General features: G+C 44.8%; 1 protein-coding gene across 1 annotated transcript in view; it reads left to right on the plus strand.

Moving 5' to 3' along the window:
- Positions 1-8,466: 8,466 nt before the first annotated feature.
- Positions 8,467-20,099, plus strand: part of SIK2 (salt inducible kinase 2) — a 57,048-nt gene continuing 45,415 nt past the window's right edge. Inside the window, exons 1-2 of the mRNA XM_075723237.1 lie at positions 8,467-8,616; positions 19,148-19,264. Of these exons, the coding sequence (XP_075579352.1) occupies positions 8,467-8,616; positions 19,148-19,264 (267 nt within the window). The remainder of the gene's footprint in view (positions 8,617-19,147; positions 19,265-20,099) is intronic.

Below are 20,099 nucleotides of genomic sequence, written 5' to 3' on the forward strand. Positions count from 1 at the left end.
CAGGAATGACTTGTTAATACTCTTCATTCTTTTTTGTACTCCAAAGAAATGCCTTTGAAACTAAAGGGCAATCCAAAATCCCTATTTAACCGACGTACTTATCTTCAAAGGTGTTAAAAGTCAATCACTGTTCACACTTGGATTCTCATAGGTGTCTCCAGGAAAGCTGCCGTGGTTGCAGGTTGGTCATTGTTTCCGTGTCAGCCCACATCCCAGCTCTGCTGGCCTCCCTCACCATCTGCCTATGACACTGACAGACACTTCACAAGACAGAGTACTGTGGTTTCTCTTCTTTCCCTCTCTCCTAGTTCTTACTGCCAAGACAGTGTATGTGAGTCACAGCACATCACTGTGCATTACTTACGCCATTAGGCTGGTTTTTAAAGAATCACAGTAAGTGCTTTGGTGTCTTAAGGCTAACTGTGTTCCCTCACTTACCCTCTGGCAAAAGGAATTGCAAAGCAAGGAACAAGGGACTTCTCTGCAATGCTAAAGGAAGGGGTACTCCAAAGCATTCTGATTGGTCTCGGGGAATTATAGCAGCCTGGTTAGCTGTCTAGAGATGTGCAAATTTGGCCTAAATGACAAATTGAGTACCAGTTTCTTTCCTGTAGAAGGAATAGCCAGCTGCAGTTTTATTCTAGATCTTTTTCCTCCTTGGGCCTGTGACGTACTGAATTCCATGAAGACTGACATCCTGATGTTAATCTCTATGGAGACGGAATTTATGAAAAGGTTGAGGTGAATGTAAAGGTTGAGGTCAATGTAAAGAATTGGATTAAAACCAGCATTTTGACAGGTAAACTGAATTATCATGCTAATCAGTTATAATAAATTACCTGCTGTCTATTTACAGGGACCTCACATATTCCAGTACAGAGATTAAATAAGTATTAAGGTGAGGGACTGAGGATAGTTCATGGAATTTCCTCTCTGACAGTGTGAGGGAATGATATCTTATTTTACCATAGTTTTTAAGGCATCATTTTGAAGCCAATATTAGATACCTCCCGTTTTCCTGCACCTTTGGAGGAGTAGAAATGAATGGCAGCAGGGCATAGCAATATGAGATTTCTGGTGTAGGAAGTTAAAAGCAGCTGTGATGAACTATTCCAAGATAAACTGAATTTAACTTGGTCATTGGCACGTTTTAAGGCCTTTCAAAGCACACTTCAACAGATCACTTGTATCACAAGAATGAGGAACTTATATTGGAAGAGAGAGAAGAGTGGTCCCATGCATCTTCCTTCACAGCACTGTCTTTTCTGCCTGGGAGGATAACATCATTTATCACTGAGAGTGCAGGAAGGCAACTAAATGAAAAGTTTGGTGCCTAGCATTTTCTTCAAACTGTGCTTGCCTAGCTGTGGTTTGGTGAAGAGATACCTAGAGTTATCCACAGCAAGTTGAATACCGCACAACTTCACTTGGAATCAAGAAGGTATAAAATTGGCCCATCAGCATGGATTCTTAAGTAAATAGAAGTCTTTGATTTTGAACTTATCATGTGGACAAGTTTTCATCTTCCATGCATTAGATGGAGGACATTCCAGCATCTCCCATATAAGCTTGTAATTTCCTACACCATGTAGTACAGAGAGCGTCACTGTACATGTTTGCTGAGCAGAAACACAGCAAAGGGGACTCAGGAGCAGTGCTGACAACCTGGGATCATGATTAACTTGGTTTTTGCTAGGGCTTTCTGATACATATTTTGTTGATGAGACATGATCAGATCTGTGTTTGTCTCAGTTATAAGGACTCAATGACCTTCATAGGAGCTTGGAGCTAACTCCTGTGGCCAGGTCTCTGCACTGTTGCATTTGTCAGTGCAGCTAAGTGTAACAGGAGCTTGGATAAAAATTGAGATTCATATTGACTTGAATACGCTCAGGGCAAAATCCCATGTGCTGCTGGATATGGCTTGCTTTAGCTGAATTCCATTGTAACAGTTAGTTTACAGGAAGTTGCCAGGGCTTTTGGAAACGAATAGGAAGGGAATTCGGATTTATCAAATAAACAAATGACCTGTCACATAAAGGACTACTTTCTGTAAAATGTTTGGTGTTAATACTGAGATCTGCAAAACTGAAAATACATTTACAAAGATAAGATTCCCCCCACTGAAATGCACAGGCACAATCCCATTTACAAATACAAGATTCCCCCCACTGAAACGCACAGGCACAATCCATTCCTGTGCTCCCCAGATGCTTCAGGCTATAGATGGACAACACAGCATTGTTTTGCACTTCCTGCTCTCTAAAGACATTTGTCCTTACCTGAACACGTTGGTGCTAAATGGATGTATAGAGTCTGGAGCACAAGTGCTGCAGCAAGTGCTAGACTCTAAGGCAGTCAGTGGCCACGAAATACTGATAGCAGCAGTGTGGCCTCTGGATTTTTTTGAGTACAGAGCTAGTCTGAGTTTCTCGTGTGAATTGAGTCAAGCTGTTAATACTGAAGTCATGAATATGCTTAGAGATTTGCATTCAGAGCTGTATAGCTTCTTGCTAGGGATCTTTGCACGTTTGTAGCTGTATATGTATAGGAAATACTGTGAAGTTAGGCCATTAAGTTTTATCTGTCCTGTCTGATCTGATATCTCAGCTGTTTCATATACATTGGTTTATATATTCTTGAGGCAAGTATGTTCAGCTTTGAGTAAACTGGCACATTATGCTTTGTCTGCACTTACTGTGTTTTCAATTATTCCAGCAATGGAGCCGTTCCTTAAAACTGGAGTTTTATTTGATTGTGTCCCATTGAACTGAGAAAGAAGTGGGAGCGCCACGTAGAGAACCAAGTACGTTGAACGCTGGGAAGCTGGACATCTGCACTGAAGAAAAGAAAGCATTTAGGACATTGTCATGTATCTGGGGCCATTTGGATTCAGCTCTCTGCTCTCTCTCAGTCTGATCTTAACTACCGAGTATCTCAGTCCCATATGAAAAACAGAAATAACAGCGTGTCACAGGCTTCCAGGGGTGCCTGGAATCTGAAAATGAGTGACTCTGAAGTGATTTTGAGACTACAGTAATGAGGCCTTGTAATTGACAAAGTTTTAATTTTCTTGTCTAGCAGAACTGTGCAGCAACTTTGAAGCATGTCTAAACTGTCATTATGTATAAAAAATTATTTGATTAAAGATACGGTTTGGTTGAGCAGTTCTGGTACCTGGACCTGTATACAGCAAGTAATCTTTTTTACTTATTTTGTCAGATCACGTTTGACCTTTTCACAAGCCAAACAAAAACAGTAAATGCCTGTTTATCTATCTGTCTATGTATAAAAAAAACCCTCACAACACCCCAAGTTTTGCCATTCTGTGTTGGTTGCAATTATATCAACTTTTCAACAAAGCTTTTGTCCAGAGATCTCAGTCAAGCACAGGACTTCTTAACACAGGAGTACTTACTGTGATAAGAGAAGAACTACTGGTCACTGAAGTTAGTCCTCAGTGTTATGATTTTAACAGCCAAGGGAAATTTTTAAGCTTTATAGCCCTGTTTAGACTTCTCAAATCCTTAGTTCAGATTTACTTAATGGAGTTTTAAGCAATCTTGAAGATTGCTATGTAACTCTCAGTCATTTCTCAGCCAAACACCCCTATTTCATAGCCTGCAGTATTGTGGCAAGGAAAGATTTCTGTTCTTCTCCTTTCCCTGGTTGAATGTTTTCATTAAGAGTATTTACTTTGTTTAGGATACCTTGTGTACTCTGTGATGGACAGAAATGTGATTGTGGTAGTGAAGTCCCAGTTCTGCTGGATGAGTTTTGCCTGAAGGCATACAAGACGTAATGCAGAGCTGAAAGAAAGGTGCAGGTTGAGGTAATCTTGACACTGTGAAATGCTTACTGAAGCCAGAACTCTTAAGAATACATTGTTAAAATCACAAAGAATTATATCTGCTTTGTCTGGCTTTACACTAGGGATTTGCTAATCTCCAGGTTTTGGATCCATCTGGTTTTTAGTTTTGTTTTTTTCTTCTTTGATCAGAGACCAGGTAACGGAGGGAGAATGACCAAGCAAATAAAGCATGCCAAGCAGGAACACAAATATTACTCACTTATTGCCCTGCAGGTGAGTATTTCTGGCTCCAGAAGAGCAACATTTTGCTGCCAAGCAGGTCTGTCTATGAAGCATCTGAAATGAATTTAGCTCTTGACAGGGTTCCCTAAAAGTTTGCTCTTCTCCGTTGCATGGAAATAAATAAATAGGAAAATGAAGCAAAACCAATTTGTATAAACTGCCAGGAAACAAAGGTGTGCCAAAGGCTTCAGCAGAGCATGTTTTATGTGGGACTGAAACAACAACAGAAATGAGTGCATGATGTGGCCATAAGTGCGCTCTGCCAATGTAAATATGCAGGAAGACATTTCTGGATATGTGTTCTATTGCTGTCTATTGCAAACATGGAAATATTTCAGTCAGTTGCCACAGCTGCTTCTCTCACTTCCTGAACGTTATAGGTGAGGTTGATGTGCACAATGGCTCTGTCCTGCGTATCTGCAGTAACACGGAGTATCTGCCAATCTCACACTGTTCCTCCACTAGACAGTGGCGCAAAATGAAGCCCTGAAAGAAGTAATCCCTTTAAAAAGAAAACCAACGTCTTCCTGTTTCGAAAATGACACCCAGTTAGCAATCTCCTGAAAAGCAAAGTCCTGGTATAGGAGAGTAGTCATTGCTGGGCGCTTGCAACATACAGGGTTTCTAATGCAGTATTTAGTGTTCTTTTATCAAGCAATTGTGTGTCTATCCAATTCTACTCTTGTATCCTTGGTCTCTTCTCTTTTTTTTTTTTTTTTTTTTTGGCAGGCACTAAGCATCTTTTAGGCATTGAAAAACAGGAAATGAGAGGAAAAAGCTCAAGCCAGATGTTGGAGCTTAGGTGTGTAAACATGTAAAGCCATATTTTGGCAACTAAGTGTGTGCCCTGGTCTTTTGAGCTGCTGGCTTATTGAGCTCAGGCAAAGTCAGCTGCATGTGCTCAGCATCTCTGGAAGCTATCAGAAGGCGAGGTAATTTTATAATTTCTTTTCTTTGACATCTCCGTTTAGTAGAGCACCACAGTTGTATTATTACGTGCAGGAACATTGACCACAAGAGGGCATGTGTGCACCACAGTTTGTGCCATTCAGCCCACTGTTGAACACGGGCTGGAAGAGCTCCTCTGTTACCAGCGTTTGTGAGAAGCACTTGAGTCGCTTTCCTTGAAGCATAGCAAAAGGCTGCTGCACAAAGAATGTTTTTGTGACTGCAGTTCCTCTAGTAGCATTATTAAGAAATGTTTTTGTAACCTGAACTTTCAGGCCAAAAATGGCATTGTGGTGTGCAGCACAAGAAAGTCTCTGCAGAAGTTTTCTATTCCAAACACAAAATCTGATTTAAGAATTGATTTTGCACCAGTCTGGTGAGAATTTAGTTGGATGAAAGTGGGCAGGAAGCAAATAAATATCTTATTAGTAAAAAATTCATTTACAATAAAGTGACTGAGAATGAATATTAAGCAGTATTTTGCACAATGTAGAAAAAGTTACTTTTAACACACCAAGTTTGCATCATGGTAGAATTACTGTTTGGTCAGTGTTTCAGATTTCTCAAAAAAATGAAGCATCCTATAGGGTGAAACAGGAGTGAAATTTCACAAGCAGCAGCTGGGGATGATACCATTTTCTATTCAAGTAGGATTATGGTAAGCTTGCTCATGCACCTATCAATCATTTAAAAGGGTGGATGTCTGACTAACTCAAGTCACCAGTTAGTCATTGCCAGAACTTCTTAAGGGGATAAATAGAACAGTAACAGCACCATTATTACCCATAGCGGTCTAAGTCAGCAGCATCATCTCAAAATGTCATTCCTTAGAGGAATCTCATGAACTGCAAGCGCAGTAAAGGACAAGCATTAACTTTTCACAGAAGTTTTCAGTTCCCTTTGCAGAACAGTCATTGCTGTTTGACACATAACAAATTTAACAAACTTTCTAGAAGTATGAGGCAGCTTTATATGTAAGGTGTGTATACAAAAGGAAAGCAAGAGACAGAAGGTTGTTTCTTGCATTCTTCCACTCACTTTTTGTGGCCACGCTCTGTTTTGAGCCGTGTTTGCGTCCACTGCATTCTGTGTTCATAAACCGTCTGTGACTGTCGCTGAATGTGCAGCTGATTCAACAGACACATGTGCTCTTGTACCGTCAGCTTTTGGACGTGCCTTGTTTAGTCAGAGGAACTGAGCAAAGCCTCCAGGGCTGATTCCTGGTATCCAAACGTCAGAAGGTACCAGTCCTCCAGCATGAGACGGGCCAGGGGACAGGGAGCAATCAGAGAGGGACAGGCATGAACTGGGAGAGGAAAGATTGCTGCAGAGTTGAAATGAGCATGGCATTTTTAAAATGAAAGCAAGCTAATGTGTAAGTGTAAACTTAAAGCAGACTCGGTGGACTTAGTACTGGAAAGGAAATTTAGCACAAAAGGCCTTAAATTTTTTCACACTTACATTGTCAACTCTGCAGGGCCTCTAACCATTTTATGTCAAAGGGCTTAACAAAGCTTCCAAACCGCCTTTCCAGGTGTGTAGGAAATAAATAGGATAGAATAGGATAGGACAGAATAGACTCGACTAGACTGGAATAGAATAGTACAGTTGGAAGGGACCTTCAATAATCATCTAGTCCAACTGCCTGACCACTTCGGGGCTAAAAGTTAAAGCATGCTATTAAGGGCATTGTCCAAATGCCTCTTAAAGACTGACGGGCGTGGGGCATCGACCACCTCTCCGGGAAATCTGTTGGAATGTTTGACCACCCTCTCAGTAAAGCTTCCTGGTGTCAATCTGAACCTTCCCGCTAGAGCTGTGAGGCATTCCCAGGCGTCCTGTCACTGGGTACCGGGGAGAAGAGCGCACCACCGCCCTCTCCACCTCCCCTCCTCAGGGAGCTGCAGAGGGCAATGATGGCCCCCCAGCCTCCCTTTCTCCCAGCTAGGCCAAGCAAAGTCCTCAGCACTGCCTGCCCCAGCCGCGCTGCCTTCTGGATGCATCCGAGCCCCTTCTCATGCTGCTTGGATTGTGGGGCCCGGGGCTGCACGCAGCACTCGAGGCGAGCGTTGGGTAACGCTGAGCGGGCTTTTGGGAAGCCGATGCGCTAACGAGGGGCACCTTTCTGATCTGGAATAGCTTGGCCCACTGGACATGCTGCTCGCTTGCAGGGAGAGGAGAGGAGAGGGTATTTCTGCCGGGAAACTACGGAGAGTGCCACAGAGTCTCTGACCCAGGTGCAGCGGCGCAAGCTCCTACCGCACCCTGGGGGCCACGGAGAGGGCTGGAGAGACACCCGGGGCGGGCTCGCGAGGAGCTGCCGGTGGCCTCGCCGCCTCTGCGATAGCCACGCCGTGCGCGCGGCTGCGAGGGGCGACAGGGCCGAGGGAGCGCGAGGGGCAGCGTCCGGCCGGCCGCAGTGCGGAGGCGGAGCGGGGGGCCCGGCTGCGGGGGGCCGGGCTGCGGGGGGCCGGGCTGCGGGGGGGCCCGGCTGCGGGGGGGCCCGGCTGTGGGGGGGCCCGGCTGCGGGGGGGCCGGCTGTGGGGGGGCCCGGCTGCGGGGGGGGCCCGGCTGCGGGGGGACCCAGCTGCGGGGGGGGCCCGGCTGTGGGGGGACCCGGCTGTGGGGGGGGCCCGGCTGTGGGGGGACCCGGCTGTGGGGGGGACCCGGCTGTGGGGGGGCCCGGCTGCGGGGGGGGCCCGGCTGCGGGGGGACCCGGCTGTGGGGGGACCCGGCTGTGGGGGGGCCGGCTGCGGGGGGGCCCGGCTGTGGGGGGACCCGGCTGTGGGGGGGCCGGCTGCGGGGGGACCCGGCTGCGGGGGGACCCGGCTGCGGGGGGGGCCCGGCTGCGGGGGGGGGCCCGGCTGTGGGGGGGGCCCGGCTGCGGGGGGACCCGGCTGCGGGGGGGGCCCGGCTGCGGGGGGGCCCGGCTGTGGGGGGGCCGGCTGCGGGGGGGCCCGGCTGTGGGGGGGGCCCGGCTGCGGGGGGACCCGGCTGTGGGGGGGCCCGGCTGTGGGGGGGGCCGGCTGCGGGGGGGCCCGGCTGTGGGGGGGCCGGCTGCGGGGGGACCCGGCTGTGGGGGGGCCCGGCTGCGGGGGGGGGCCCGGCTGCGGGGGGACCCGGCTGCGGGGGGACCCGGCTGCGGGGGGGCCTAGCGCGGCGCGGGGAGCGGGGAGCGGGCACAGGGCAGCGGAGGCCCCGTGCCCGGCAGCGCCGCGGGGGCCGCCGGGGCGGGAGGGGAGGCCGGCCCGCCCGCCGTGGCCGCGGTTGCCATGGCGAGGCCCCGCCCCCGTGACGCGCGCTGTGACGCGCGGTTGGTGGAGGAGGGCGCAGGGGGCGGGGCGGCGCGGCTCCAGGGCGCCGCAGACAGACTCGAGCCGCCGCCGCTCGCGCCGGAGCCGCCGTCGCCGCCCCCCGCGCCCAGCATGGTAATGGCCGAGCCCCGGCGGCCCCCCCCGCTGCTGCCCCGCGGGCTCGGGCCCGTCCGCGTCGGCTTCTACGACATCGAGGGCACGCTGGGCAAAGGCAACTTCGCTGTGGTCAAGCTGGCGCGGCACCGCATCACGCGCAGCGAGGTGAGGCGAGGCGAGGCGCGGCCGCGGGGGCCGCCTCGCCCCCGGCCCCGGCCTAGCCCGGCCGCGCCGCCGGGCCCCCCCTCCCGCGGCCCCCGGGCCTCCCCCGGCCGGGCGGTGGGCGGTGGGCGGCGGGGGCTCGGGCGGCCGCGGCAGCTCTCGGGCTCTGGAGGCGCGCGCAGGGCGGGGGGGCGGCGGCCGCGGGGGCTCCGCTCGGCGGGGCGCGGGGGGGGGGGGGGGGCGGCGGGTCCCGGGGGGCCGGGGCTGCGCTGCGGGCCGCGGGGCGGGCAGCTGGCCGCAGGGCTCCGCTCGGCAGCGGGGGCTTTGCGGGGGGTGGCCGGGGTGGCTCGGCGGGGGCGGGCAGCAGCGCCCGTGCAGGCTGCCTGCTCCTTTTGTCCCTTCCAGCGCCGGAGCCTCCCCGCGTAGGGGAGGGGGCCCGTGTTGTGTTTACTTGAGGCGTTCGGCGGCGGGCAGGCTTTGGAGCAGGAGCCCTGGCCGCCGCGCTTGCTTGTCTTCCTGCTCTCGCCCTGCCGGCCAGGGCAGGGGCAGCGCCGGCCGGCTGTGCGGGTGCCCCTGCGGCCCGGGCCGTGTCACCGGGGGGCACTGGGCTGGGGAGGGCGCGGGGGGCGGGCAGCTGCTGGCTTCAGTTCCTGGCCGTAGCCCTCAGCAGCGATAACTTTCCGTTAAGAGGGAAGGCTCGAACCTTGTATTGTGCCTGCTTTCGTGCCCTTAATATTGCACGGTTTCCGGAGCTAGCCGATACTTGCAGACGAGCAGTCCTTCCACCTCGGGAATCTGTTTTAGCAGAGGAACTTGTGTGTGTGTCCTGAATTCAATGCATCATCCTGCCAGTTAACCAAATTCAACCGGTTTTAGTCTCTTTGTTTAACCGTGTCGTCCCCCCGCCCCCTGTATGTTAGCCGGTGATTACTAGCCTGTAGGCTGTTAATATCTTATGCTTTACCTAAAACAAAACCGATTGCAAGCCAGCATGGATAAAATGCAGTCATGTTCACTTTTTAAAAACAGGTATCTGATGAGAGCAATGGCTTTGAAAGATCATCTTCCTCTTATATTTTCTTCTCAGGTAGTTTTAGTCACTACGCCTAGAGGTAAGGTTTCTGTAAGGCTCTGTTATGGTTGCTTTCATTGTTTACTGAAGAAGAGCTTACTGTGCTGCTCTGTTCCAGACAGAAGTAAATAAAATATTGTCCGAAGTACAGGGTGAAAAACTGAAAAGACCTGCAATTATTCAGTTACTGTGGTCTTGTGTGGTAGAATCATTCCTTGCAGGAATGAAAAATGCCCTTAGTTTGGACTTCAGTTAAGGAAAACAAACCTGCAATGCTAACGTTTTTCTGGCCGTGCAGTGATAGATTAACTTCGCATCTCAAGTATTAAAAGAAATTTCTCGTATTGTCTTATTTCTCAAGTTTCATAATAAACTGTTAATTATTTTTAAATCCTTCCTTGCTATTACTGAAGAGTCAAGCAAAGACCTTGCAACGTTAGCATTCTGTTCCCAAGTTTGATGCCGTATGCCAAACTTACAAACGCTTCACTTCAAGATACTAAGTTGTCATTTACTTTTAGTTCTGTTTCTTTGGCAGACTTTGTGATGGGGATGAAAACTTTAATTTTTTTTTTTTGTGTGTGATTTTAGAAAGTATATTTGTTTAGTATTGTTCAAAATAACAAAGGTTACAGAAAACTTAGACCTTAACGTCTCCCCAACTCTGGTATGATTTTTCCACCTGTGTCCTAAGAAACTGCTGAATTCTAGCGCATTCTAATACAGTCTTGAATTTTTTAACCAGCTTTCCTTCTCTGAGGAGGCTTGTGTCCAGTCTGAAGCCCTTTTATCTTCTGCATTATTTTTACAGCAGATTTGCCTGTGGTGGAGATTTGTGTCAAGGTCTCTCAATTTGCAGTACAGCTACACTGACTTTCTGCAGTAAGAGATGCAAGAATGTTTATGTGGAATTTAATTGCCGAGTTAGTTGCTGGAAGTATTTACGTGGCCTTTGAGGAAGGGGAACCCTATTAAAATCACTTCTAGTGATGTCAGGGGAAATTAATCCTAGCCAAATACTACTTTGAATAAGCACTTCAAGTTTGGACCACCTTACTTGATTTAGTGTTAGTTCACTATGCACATAAAGTAGAAGTCCTGCTTATTAATGTTTGTAGATGGAAGGCTGTTCATATTTCAAGCTTGTTCTAAACTGTTGCTTAAACTTCTTGAGTTGCTAATTTCTCACACTCATCTGTGCCTTTGTTAAACTTCCAGTGGAAGAATATTCAGCATATTAGGTTCCGGAAAGGCTGTACCTGTGTACCACCAGGTCTGTACTGCAGGAAGGTCTGCACTGTGTTGCTGTTGAGACTTGCTCAGAAAGCCCCTTTAAAAAGGACTATTTCCTTGTCCGAGTTTCTCCTGAATCGCCCCATGTGAACCCTTTAAATTTGGAACCTGTTTGTTGTTGGACTTTTTTTAGCATTGGTACTTTGTATTTTATATGGCTTTGACCTATAAAAATATTTGCCTGTTTTTTTTTTACATAACTCTGGCCAATAACTGTCAAACTAGAAAAAGATGGGATCTTATTACCTGCGAAGGTCAGCACTTACAGATTATGTACAGAATCCATCCTTTTTATGGAAAATCTGCATATCAGAATATAAACCTACATATCAGAATATAAAATTGTAACTTGAACTGAAAATAGTAAATGTAGTTGCCATAAATTGTTAGCAAGGTATAGGTGAAAATAAAGTGAAACAAGGCATGAAGCAGAAGATACACCCAAGACAGGTTAGTAGATGGTGTATGCAAACAAACTCAGAAATCATAAGTTGAATCCTATATTAATGCAACAGTAAAACTGCGTGACTAAATAGTCAAAAAGGAAGAAGTGTCAAAGTTAAGAAAAATGGGGGATGGATATGTATTTGTAGTTAATAGAGGTAGTGCATGACCCTTTTTAATGACAGTCCATACAGGGTACCCCAGGGGGGCTCCAGGGTTGAATGTGACCTTTGCTTTGCTTGTTGTTTGTGTGTTTGTTTGCCATTTAAGTTAACGACACGTGTTTTCCTGCCATGCTAATTTATCCTGTTGCCAAGAAATCCTGTGATCTCAGGGTAACTTTTATTAATGAGGCATGTACAAATAAGCAAAATTTTTTTGTCAGAGGGTGGAGACTAAGAAAAGAGAACAAAAGTAATTGGAAGCATAAAGTTCAAGATGATGGATATTTGCTTTTAGTGAAATGTGAAGACGTGTGAAATAATGAACAGTAGTGAAATGCTCTCAGAATAGATGAAGGTCCTACTTGGAAAAAAGCAATGCACTTAAGGATGAAGGAAACTCTATGTGTGTGTGAAAGTCATGTTCCCCACCCACCCCCAAAACTCTGTAAATAATACCCCCTAAGGATTAGTCATCTACAGAAGAATACTAGCCATTACTCCTCAGATGAAAATGAAACCCTTCATCCACTAGTGTGTCTTTATGGTTCACAGTTAGGCTTTTAGCTGTCTGATATGTTACAGGTGGTTTGCACTTTTCTCTGAAAATTACCAGCTCCCGATACAAGATTTGATACTAGTTTAGAAGCGAGTGCCTGATCCAGTGTGCTTAGGTACGTGTAAAAGTGAACGGTGCAAGTGGAGACGGCAGCTCCCTGTGCTATATAGCACACTTTGGGGTGGTGGAGTAATTCAATGGGAAAATGACACTGCTGGGGCGGGGGGAAGACAGCGTGCTGATTCAGCTGTTTGCAGCTGTGGGCTCTCTCGATCTGTTGCAAGGGGGAGAGGAGGCTAACATATCTGGAGGCAGAGAGTGGGAGCACGCAGATAGATCAGGTTGAGCATAACGTACTGTGCTATAAGGGAGGTTAATGCTTTTATAAATCTGCGATATCCAAACACTTCGCTGTTGCAAATTGGAGTTGCTCCAGATTGCAGGAAGTTGCATTTGTTAATTTTAATGCAGTCTGTCTACTTTTAGGATGTACTGGATTAACAACTCAAATCTGAATTTCTGTAACCTACATGAAACCTTAAAGCTTGCACTGACATCAACAAACCTCTTTTTATATGTTTACTTGTTAGGCCATGTTGGGGGGTGTTGTGTTTTTTGGGGTTTGGGTGTTTTTTGGGTTTTGGTTTTGTGTTTGTTTGGGTTTTTTTGTGAAAGACTAGTCAGAGAATTAAATGAATACCATAAAAATGATGAAAATTGAAAGCTGGAGTAGCTGAAAGATGGAAGAACTTTCACCTGTTTTGACAAACATTTCACCTTCACTGCTTGACAGTTTTAATTCCAATTGAGCAAACTCCAGTTATCTAGGCCTTTAGTAAAAGAGGGAAGGAAATGTGTTCATTCCTAATATTTTTAGATTAAAAGAAATCATAAAAGTTGCAAAGATATTTTTGAATATAAGTCTTTAAGCAGCAAGAACTGGTGATAGGGGAATGTAAGGGAAGGAACAGGATTCCTTTTTTTTTTTTTTTTTCTTTTGGTCATTTGAAGTATGTACTAATACTATATATTGATGCTTGGTTGGGATTTTCTAGTTTGTTGTCTCTTATTTTCCTTAGGAGAAGTGATAACCATTAAAAAAACCCCAAAAAAGCCAAAACTAGAGTTGTAAAACTTGTGTAATTGTCCTTAATTTGGCATGTGCCAAATTAGAGTCTGTTTGCTTGTGCTGTGGCAATGATTGACCATACTAGAGAAATGAGAATTCACTTCTGTGTGCAGTCAGTCTCTCTGCACTGTCTTCAAAAAATTAAAGTGATGTTCCAACATCTCTGCAAGATGCTAGTAGTTATTAGCAAGCTGTATATTCGGGAACAAAACACACTTTTCAGATAGGAAGCTGCTCCCCATCTTGAAGCAGCTTCTCTACCTCGAAGAATTACTTCCCTTTTTCCTGTCATCATGACACAGCTGATATATGGACAAAAGTGAGCTGTTGCTGTTGAATGCACTGTTCCTTCTCACATCCTTATGAAGAAGTTGTTGGATTTTAAGTATTTCCAAGTGTTTTTTCCTCTTAAGTCTTCTATGGCCCTGGCAAGCCTCATGAAAACTGAAGATTCCGAATAGACTGACATACCTAATCTGCATTTGACTGTAGCAGCAGTGGTGCCAGCTGCTACTATGCTGCTTCTCCTATAGAAGGCTGCCGCTGTGTGCACATCTATAATATACACATTGAGAGTTGTACAAGGATCGCAAATAGCAAACTTTTTTCCTTCAAGTAGGCACACGCTTTTACTCTCTGTGTTCAGAAACAACTGTTTAACAGCACCAGATAATTCCACATTGTAAGACAAAATATGGTTAGTTGTAATGTGGTGGGGGTTTTAGACTAAAAACCTATTTAAACTGGAAATATAGCTTGCTCTTCACTAGTTTGCATCTCTTCCTCTTGCATCTCAAATAAGATATTCTTCATTAGTGGAGAGCTGTGCTTAGATATCTGAGAGACCGAGCTGATGCGGTTAGACAACACAAATTTTATGAATATATTGGTGATAGCTGTCAACTGAATGATCTAGCTAAAGAAGTCTTGTTTGTCTTTTTTTGAACAGATTACGGATGCAGCAGCACAAAATGCATCTCTTAACGTGATGACAGAGATAGCAGGTAGCCTGCTGAGACAGTGGCTCATTCTGTAGTGCTCTGAAGCAATTTGCTTTCCAACATTCGCAAAGTCACATATAACATTTTTTTCTAGCTCTGTGGTTGCCTGCAAGAGTTCAGTATTAACTGACTTAATAAAGAGCATTTTGTTAATGCTGTCATTATTATCTGGCGATATGGTCATAAAAATATTTTTGTGGAAGTATTCATCCAAATCCTTGATGCCTTGTTGTACCTGAATGCCCAGCGTGGAAACAAAACAGATCTTTTCAGACGCAAAAGCTATAAAGGCAGAATGCTTTCATCAGTGATACATGTTAGTGTTATGATTTTGGGAGTAGGTAGGTGATTGAATAGACAATATAGAATGTTACTGTGTGCTTCTGTGGAGTGTTAAACTTCTGTGACTTGTTCTACAATCACTTTTTACTTGTGGTACGGGGAGGTAAGGAAATGTTTCATAACTATTGAAAGAGCATTTTTCTGGAGCCATTCTCCTCCAAGAAATGTGTGACCTGAAGACTTGTTTTCTTGCTCCCACACTTCCAGAGGAAGGATTTGGTTTCAGTCTTTCAATGGTCTTTGGGAATTGCTCTATTTCTAAATGTGTGCAGCAAAGAGATAGGGTAGGAAACTTCTGGAAAAGGAAGAAAGTAGGAAACATTGGAACATGAAGCACTGTTCTTGGCCAGAAAGTGTAGTGAAGATTATAGCAGGATTTGTAGCCATGCTTCCCAAATTTATATGACCCATTCTTTTTTATTATTCTTTTTTTAAATGCTTCTTTCCTCTAATGAAACTTTACTGGTTGTTGCTCAGGACGTAAGATCTATTCAAGGATTTTAACCATGTAAAGGTGAAAAATGTCTTCTGCATGTTTTAAAATTATATAAAATTACTTACTTTTTAGTAACTGAAGTGATTGTATAATTGTATAGTCTTATTAACCTTGTAAAACATAAAAGTACAGTAGACACTGTAGATTATTAAGAAATTGAAGTGGAAATAGATTTAATCTTTAAAACTGAAGAAGGACAAATGAGTTACCTAGGTTTTTCTAGGGAAATGGATACTTTTGTTATCTGGGAAAACAAAGTTTAAAACTGATAATTTTTTTGTTTGTTTTGGGGTTTTTTGTTGTTGTTGTAACTCTGTGTGGATGTTAGAAGCTAGGAACTGCAGTGTTCAGAATAATGCCTGGTATCTCTGGAGAAAGTTGGCAGCAGACACTTGTAGATAGGCTTGGAAGTGTTAACAGGCTGTATTTGAAATATTTGTACTTTCAGTAAAAGGACTACGCAAGATTTCAGAGCAAACTGGTGTGCCAAACTATACTGGAAAAACCACCAAGAGTCAGTGTACTTGTAAAGCTAGATTTTTCACTAGGCTAAGGTGATGGGAGTGAAGCTTCAGTGGAAGAAGTAGCACTGGCAAGCCATGCAGCTGCAGAATTCTCCCCCTCCCCACTAGGAGGGGGTGAGAAGTATGGAAGTATAAATATTTGTGCTAATCAAACTGATGGTGTGATGGATAGCGAAACAAAGGTTCGGCATGAGCCCCAGAGAGCAGCCTGCTGTTGGGTGGTTTTGGTTGTATTTTGGGGTTTTTTTGTTGTTCCCCCACCCCCCATCCAAATCCCTCTTATGTATTGCTTTGCTGCAGTTTCACCTCTTTGGGTTTTTTTTCCTCTTCTATGCTAGACCTAACCTTTTTTCTTTGAAGTCCTCTATAGCTTTGCTTTTATTAACTTTTCTGTACTGCACACATTTCCTATGTGCAAGAAGAGTAAACAGGAGAAAGTTACTTTTTTTTGCTTGCATTTGAAGATAGCTTTGTAAAACACCTAACTATGGGAAGAAAATGCACAGTGACTGCAAGGTGAAATTAAATGAACCAAAGCCAGGGAAGGAGGCGGTCTTGAAAGTTGCAAGTGATGCAGGTTTTAGGTAAAGCTTCTACACTGTGGTGTCTATGTGAAGAAAGAAGGAGGAGAAGAAAGAAGCTACTGTAAACACCTCAAGTTACTGAGAGGCTGATGCTGTCTCTGTAAATTGCTATTCCAATTAGATTGCCATTAAACTTTAAATACCAAAAAAATGCAGCAGGATTTTTTTGCATTACTCTAGACTGATGGAGGCATTTAGACTTTCCTGAACACCTGATCTGTCCAAGATTGGAGATACCTTGTGCCTTGACTGAAAGATGTATTACCAGTTTGTGATAGGAAGGCAAGATTGCTACAGATTAATCTTTTCATTTGTTTGTAAATAAGAAATAGTCAGATCCATTCCTCTTAATCCAGAGGTCACCCAAGTAACAGGTATGAGCTGGGATAGATGTGGAGAATGGAGAAACCAGCTTGTGTCTCTGGTTGATTCCAGAGAGACAGTATAAAATAATCTAGAGGAAGGGGAGAAATGTGACACGAGTTGTTTTTAATAAATATTTCCTGATGTATAACAACTGGGTCTGGCTTTAGTGGTTTGGTTTGATTACTTTTACATTTTGTAACTTTCTAGTGAAGTGATTTCTTCTTAGGCTAGTAAATTGTGCTTGCAAAAAATAAACAATAACCAGAAGTCATTTTATTAGGTGTGATCTTAAATTAGGCCAGTGAGACTTAAAGGTACGATTTTTGTGTGGTGGTTTTTCTTAAGCTGCATGAATGATTGTTTGCATCCTCTGCTGCCACATGGCATATAATCAGCCCAAATAAGGAAGCAGCTTGCTGTTCTGCCTTTATAAGCGAGTGAAAGGGGACCTGCTGAGAGAATGAGCAATTGCTGTAGGGAGCAGTCAAAGGGAGTGCAAATCTGGCAAGTGGGAAGTACGCATTTGCATAGTCCAGTCGCATGCATGGTACTGTTCTTTTGCGTGTCCCTTATTCCTTGCACGTGTGAAGCCAGGCCTTTATTATCAAGTTTTATACATATACCAAGTGTAAGACAGCAAATTAATATTGTAGTTGGAAGGAATGGTAGTAGGATGAGGGGGTAACAAATAGGAGCATAAGCAGGTAATCCACATGTTTTGTTTCCATGGTTTAGAGATAGTGTCTTCATAGTCAAAAGATGGAAACTTTTGAAAGGGAGATCTGTAATCTTTTAGGACCTGCCACCTTGAGCATCACTATTCTTGTGTGCTTCTCAGTGTGTAGTGTAATGTGAAAGAGGACAGAGTAGATGCATTATGGAGAGTGCTGTAAATACGATAGCTAGCACAAGACAACGGGGGAAGCATGTTTTGGAAAGATCGGGCATCATGATCCCCTAAATTGTTGTATGTTATCCTAGGACAGAAGAAAGTTGCAGAGAGCTGGAGAGGAGGAGGAGGGCAGTGTGGAGTGGTTGAATACCATTTTAGGTACCACTTCTTCCAAAGTGTGCAGCGTTATGTTTTGAAGAACAAAGGCTATGGAGTAACTCACGCTTGCTTAATGGTGAAAAAGTTGTGGGATGTGAACTTTTTTTTTCTTGTTTTCTGTCTAATGGCTGTATATATTGTTGTTGTTATAAATGTGTATTAGGTTTTGATAAATCTAGTTTCAGTGAGTTCTACATTAATTGGACATTGTTTAAAAAAAACCCCACACCTATGTTTTGAAAAAAGTTTTTAAAAATTGGTTGTTTGCTTTGGAAAACAGTCTTTTTCTGCTTCAGCTATATGAGTGGATCCTGCATCTTGAAAACAACTTTTCACTGATTACAAGGCTAAATCAGTTTATTCACTCATAGCAGAATCTTATTTTTCTGGTGGTTGGCGAAGACAAGTGACTTTTGAAGAGATTATCAAGCAAAAGCATACTGAAATTAAGTCAATAAATAGTTAATTCTGAATTCAGGTGGGTCCATAATCAGCATTCCTGGAGATAATGAGGTTCACCTCCTGTGGATTTTTGTCTCCTGCATAGCAGCTGTCTCCTACAGTTCAATAGTTTGTGAAATGCACTTATAATTGGAAGCTTTTTTGTGATTTAGATTGTTTGCTCCTGCTTCAGCACTAATAATATGATATTCAGGGTGAATAAACACCATTTATATATTCAGTACTCTTTAGTATTGCTATCCTTTGCATGGTTTTTATAGCAGCTATATTTTTCTGCTTGGTTTAATTTTTTTCTTTTTTTCCTAAATGTCTTCTGTTTGAAATTTTTAGTCTCCTAAGCATGTGTACTTATCGGTAATTCACTTTGCAGGTATTGGCTAAAAACAAGGTCAGTAGGACCAAGATCTGTTTTCTAAACTAATTGAGATCTGTTTGCAAGGTGTGACTGACAAACATACTGTACAGAGGTTTTTTCCCCTGAACTTGTGAACTGCAGATGCCCTTATCTAGCAGCATATTAATTATAGTTAAAATAAGCATGTAACAGTTGAAACTACATGGATCCACCATGTTTTGATTATTTGTGTTGAGCCAACATTTTTTCTTTTAAAATATCATTTTGCATTTGTGGGATTCAAATTGACTACCTTGACTCCAGAAATGGACACCATTAGGCTTTTTAAGAAGATTTTTGTCTTTGTAATATTGCTCCATGAAGGGTCCTCAGTTGTTCCCACCTGATATAAGAGCATTCTGTACCTGGGCTTGTTGGAGCTCTGGCCTCCATCTCCTGTTCTGTGTCTTCCATTTCTTGTAAAACATTCTTTTTCTGACATGCTGATGTAGGTGATAGTCCTGCAGCCACTTAGTGGGACTACTGACATGTTTAATGTTGTGCTGCTGTATTTTTTTTAAAGTGTGGGATGTGTATTTCTGAGCTAGAAGAAAGCCCCCAGTTATCTGGAGTTGCATTATTCCCTTTATAACAAGGATAAACTAATGAGGAAAACATTGGGGAGTTTTAATCTCACTTTTGCTATTTGTCTGCAGGTAGCAATAAAAATCATTGACAAATCTCAGCTGGATGCTGTGAATCTGGAGAAGATCTACCGAGAAGTGCAGATAATGAAAATGCTTGATCACCCACACATTATAAAGCTCTACCAGGTATGGTTAGCGGTGTCTTTTTTCCCTTCTTCCCCTCTCTTTTGCTCCTGTATGAAGAGTTCGCTCTACACCAGTGACTTATGGCAGGTCAACAGTCCATGACACACCAGACACAGTTGACACGCCAGAAGGATGAGATGTCATCCAAAGGGACCTGGACAAGCTGGAGAGATGGGTCTGTGTGAACCTCATGAGGTCCAACAAGGCCAAGTGCAAGGTCCTGCACCTGGGACGGGGCAACCCCCAATGCCAATACAGGCTGGGGGATGGAGGGATTGAGAGCAGCCCTGCGGAGAAGGACTTGGGGGTACTGGTGGATGAAAAGCTGGACATGAGCCAACAATGTGCGCTTGCAGCCCAGAAAGCCAACCAAATCCTGGGCTGCATCAAAAGAAGCGTGGCCAGCAGGGCGAGGGAGGGGATTCTGCTGCTCTGCTCCACTCTGGTGAGACCCCACCTGCAGTACTGCGTCGAGCTCTGCAGCCTTCAGCACAAGGACATGGACCTGCTGGAGCGGGTCCAGAGGAGGGCCACAAAAATGATCCGAGGGCTGGAGCACCTCTCCTGCGAGGCTAGGCTGAGGGAGTTGGGATTGTTCAACCTGGAGAAGAGAAGGCTGCGGGGAGACCTTATTGCAGCCTTTCAGTACTTAAAGGGGGCTATAGGAAGGATGGGGGCAATCTTTTTAGCAAGGCCTCTTGTGACAGGACAAGGAGTAATGGTTTAAACTAAAGGAGGGTAGATTTAGACTGGATGTAAGGAAGAAATTTTTTACAATGAGGGTGGTGAAGCACTGGAACAGGTTGCCCGGAGAGGTGGTGGAGGCCTCATCCCT

Source organism: Pelecanus crispus, chromosome 19, assembly GCF_030463565.1.
Source record: "Pelecanus crispus isolate bPelCri1 chromosome 19, bPelCri1.pri, whole genome shotgun sequence".
Lineage (NCBI taxonomy): Eukaryota > Metazoa > Chordata > Aves > Pelecaniformes > Pelecanidae > Pelecanus > Pelecanus crispus.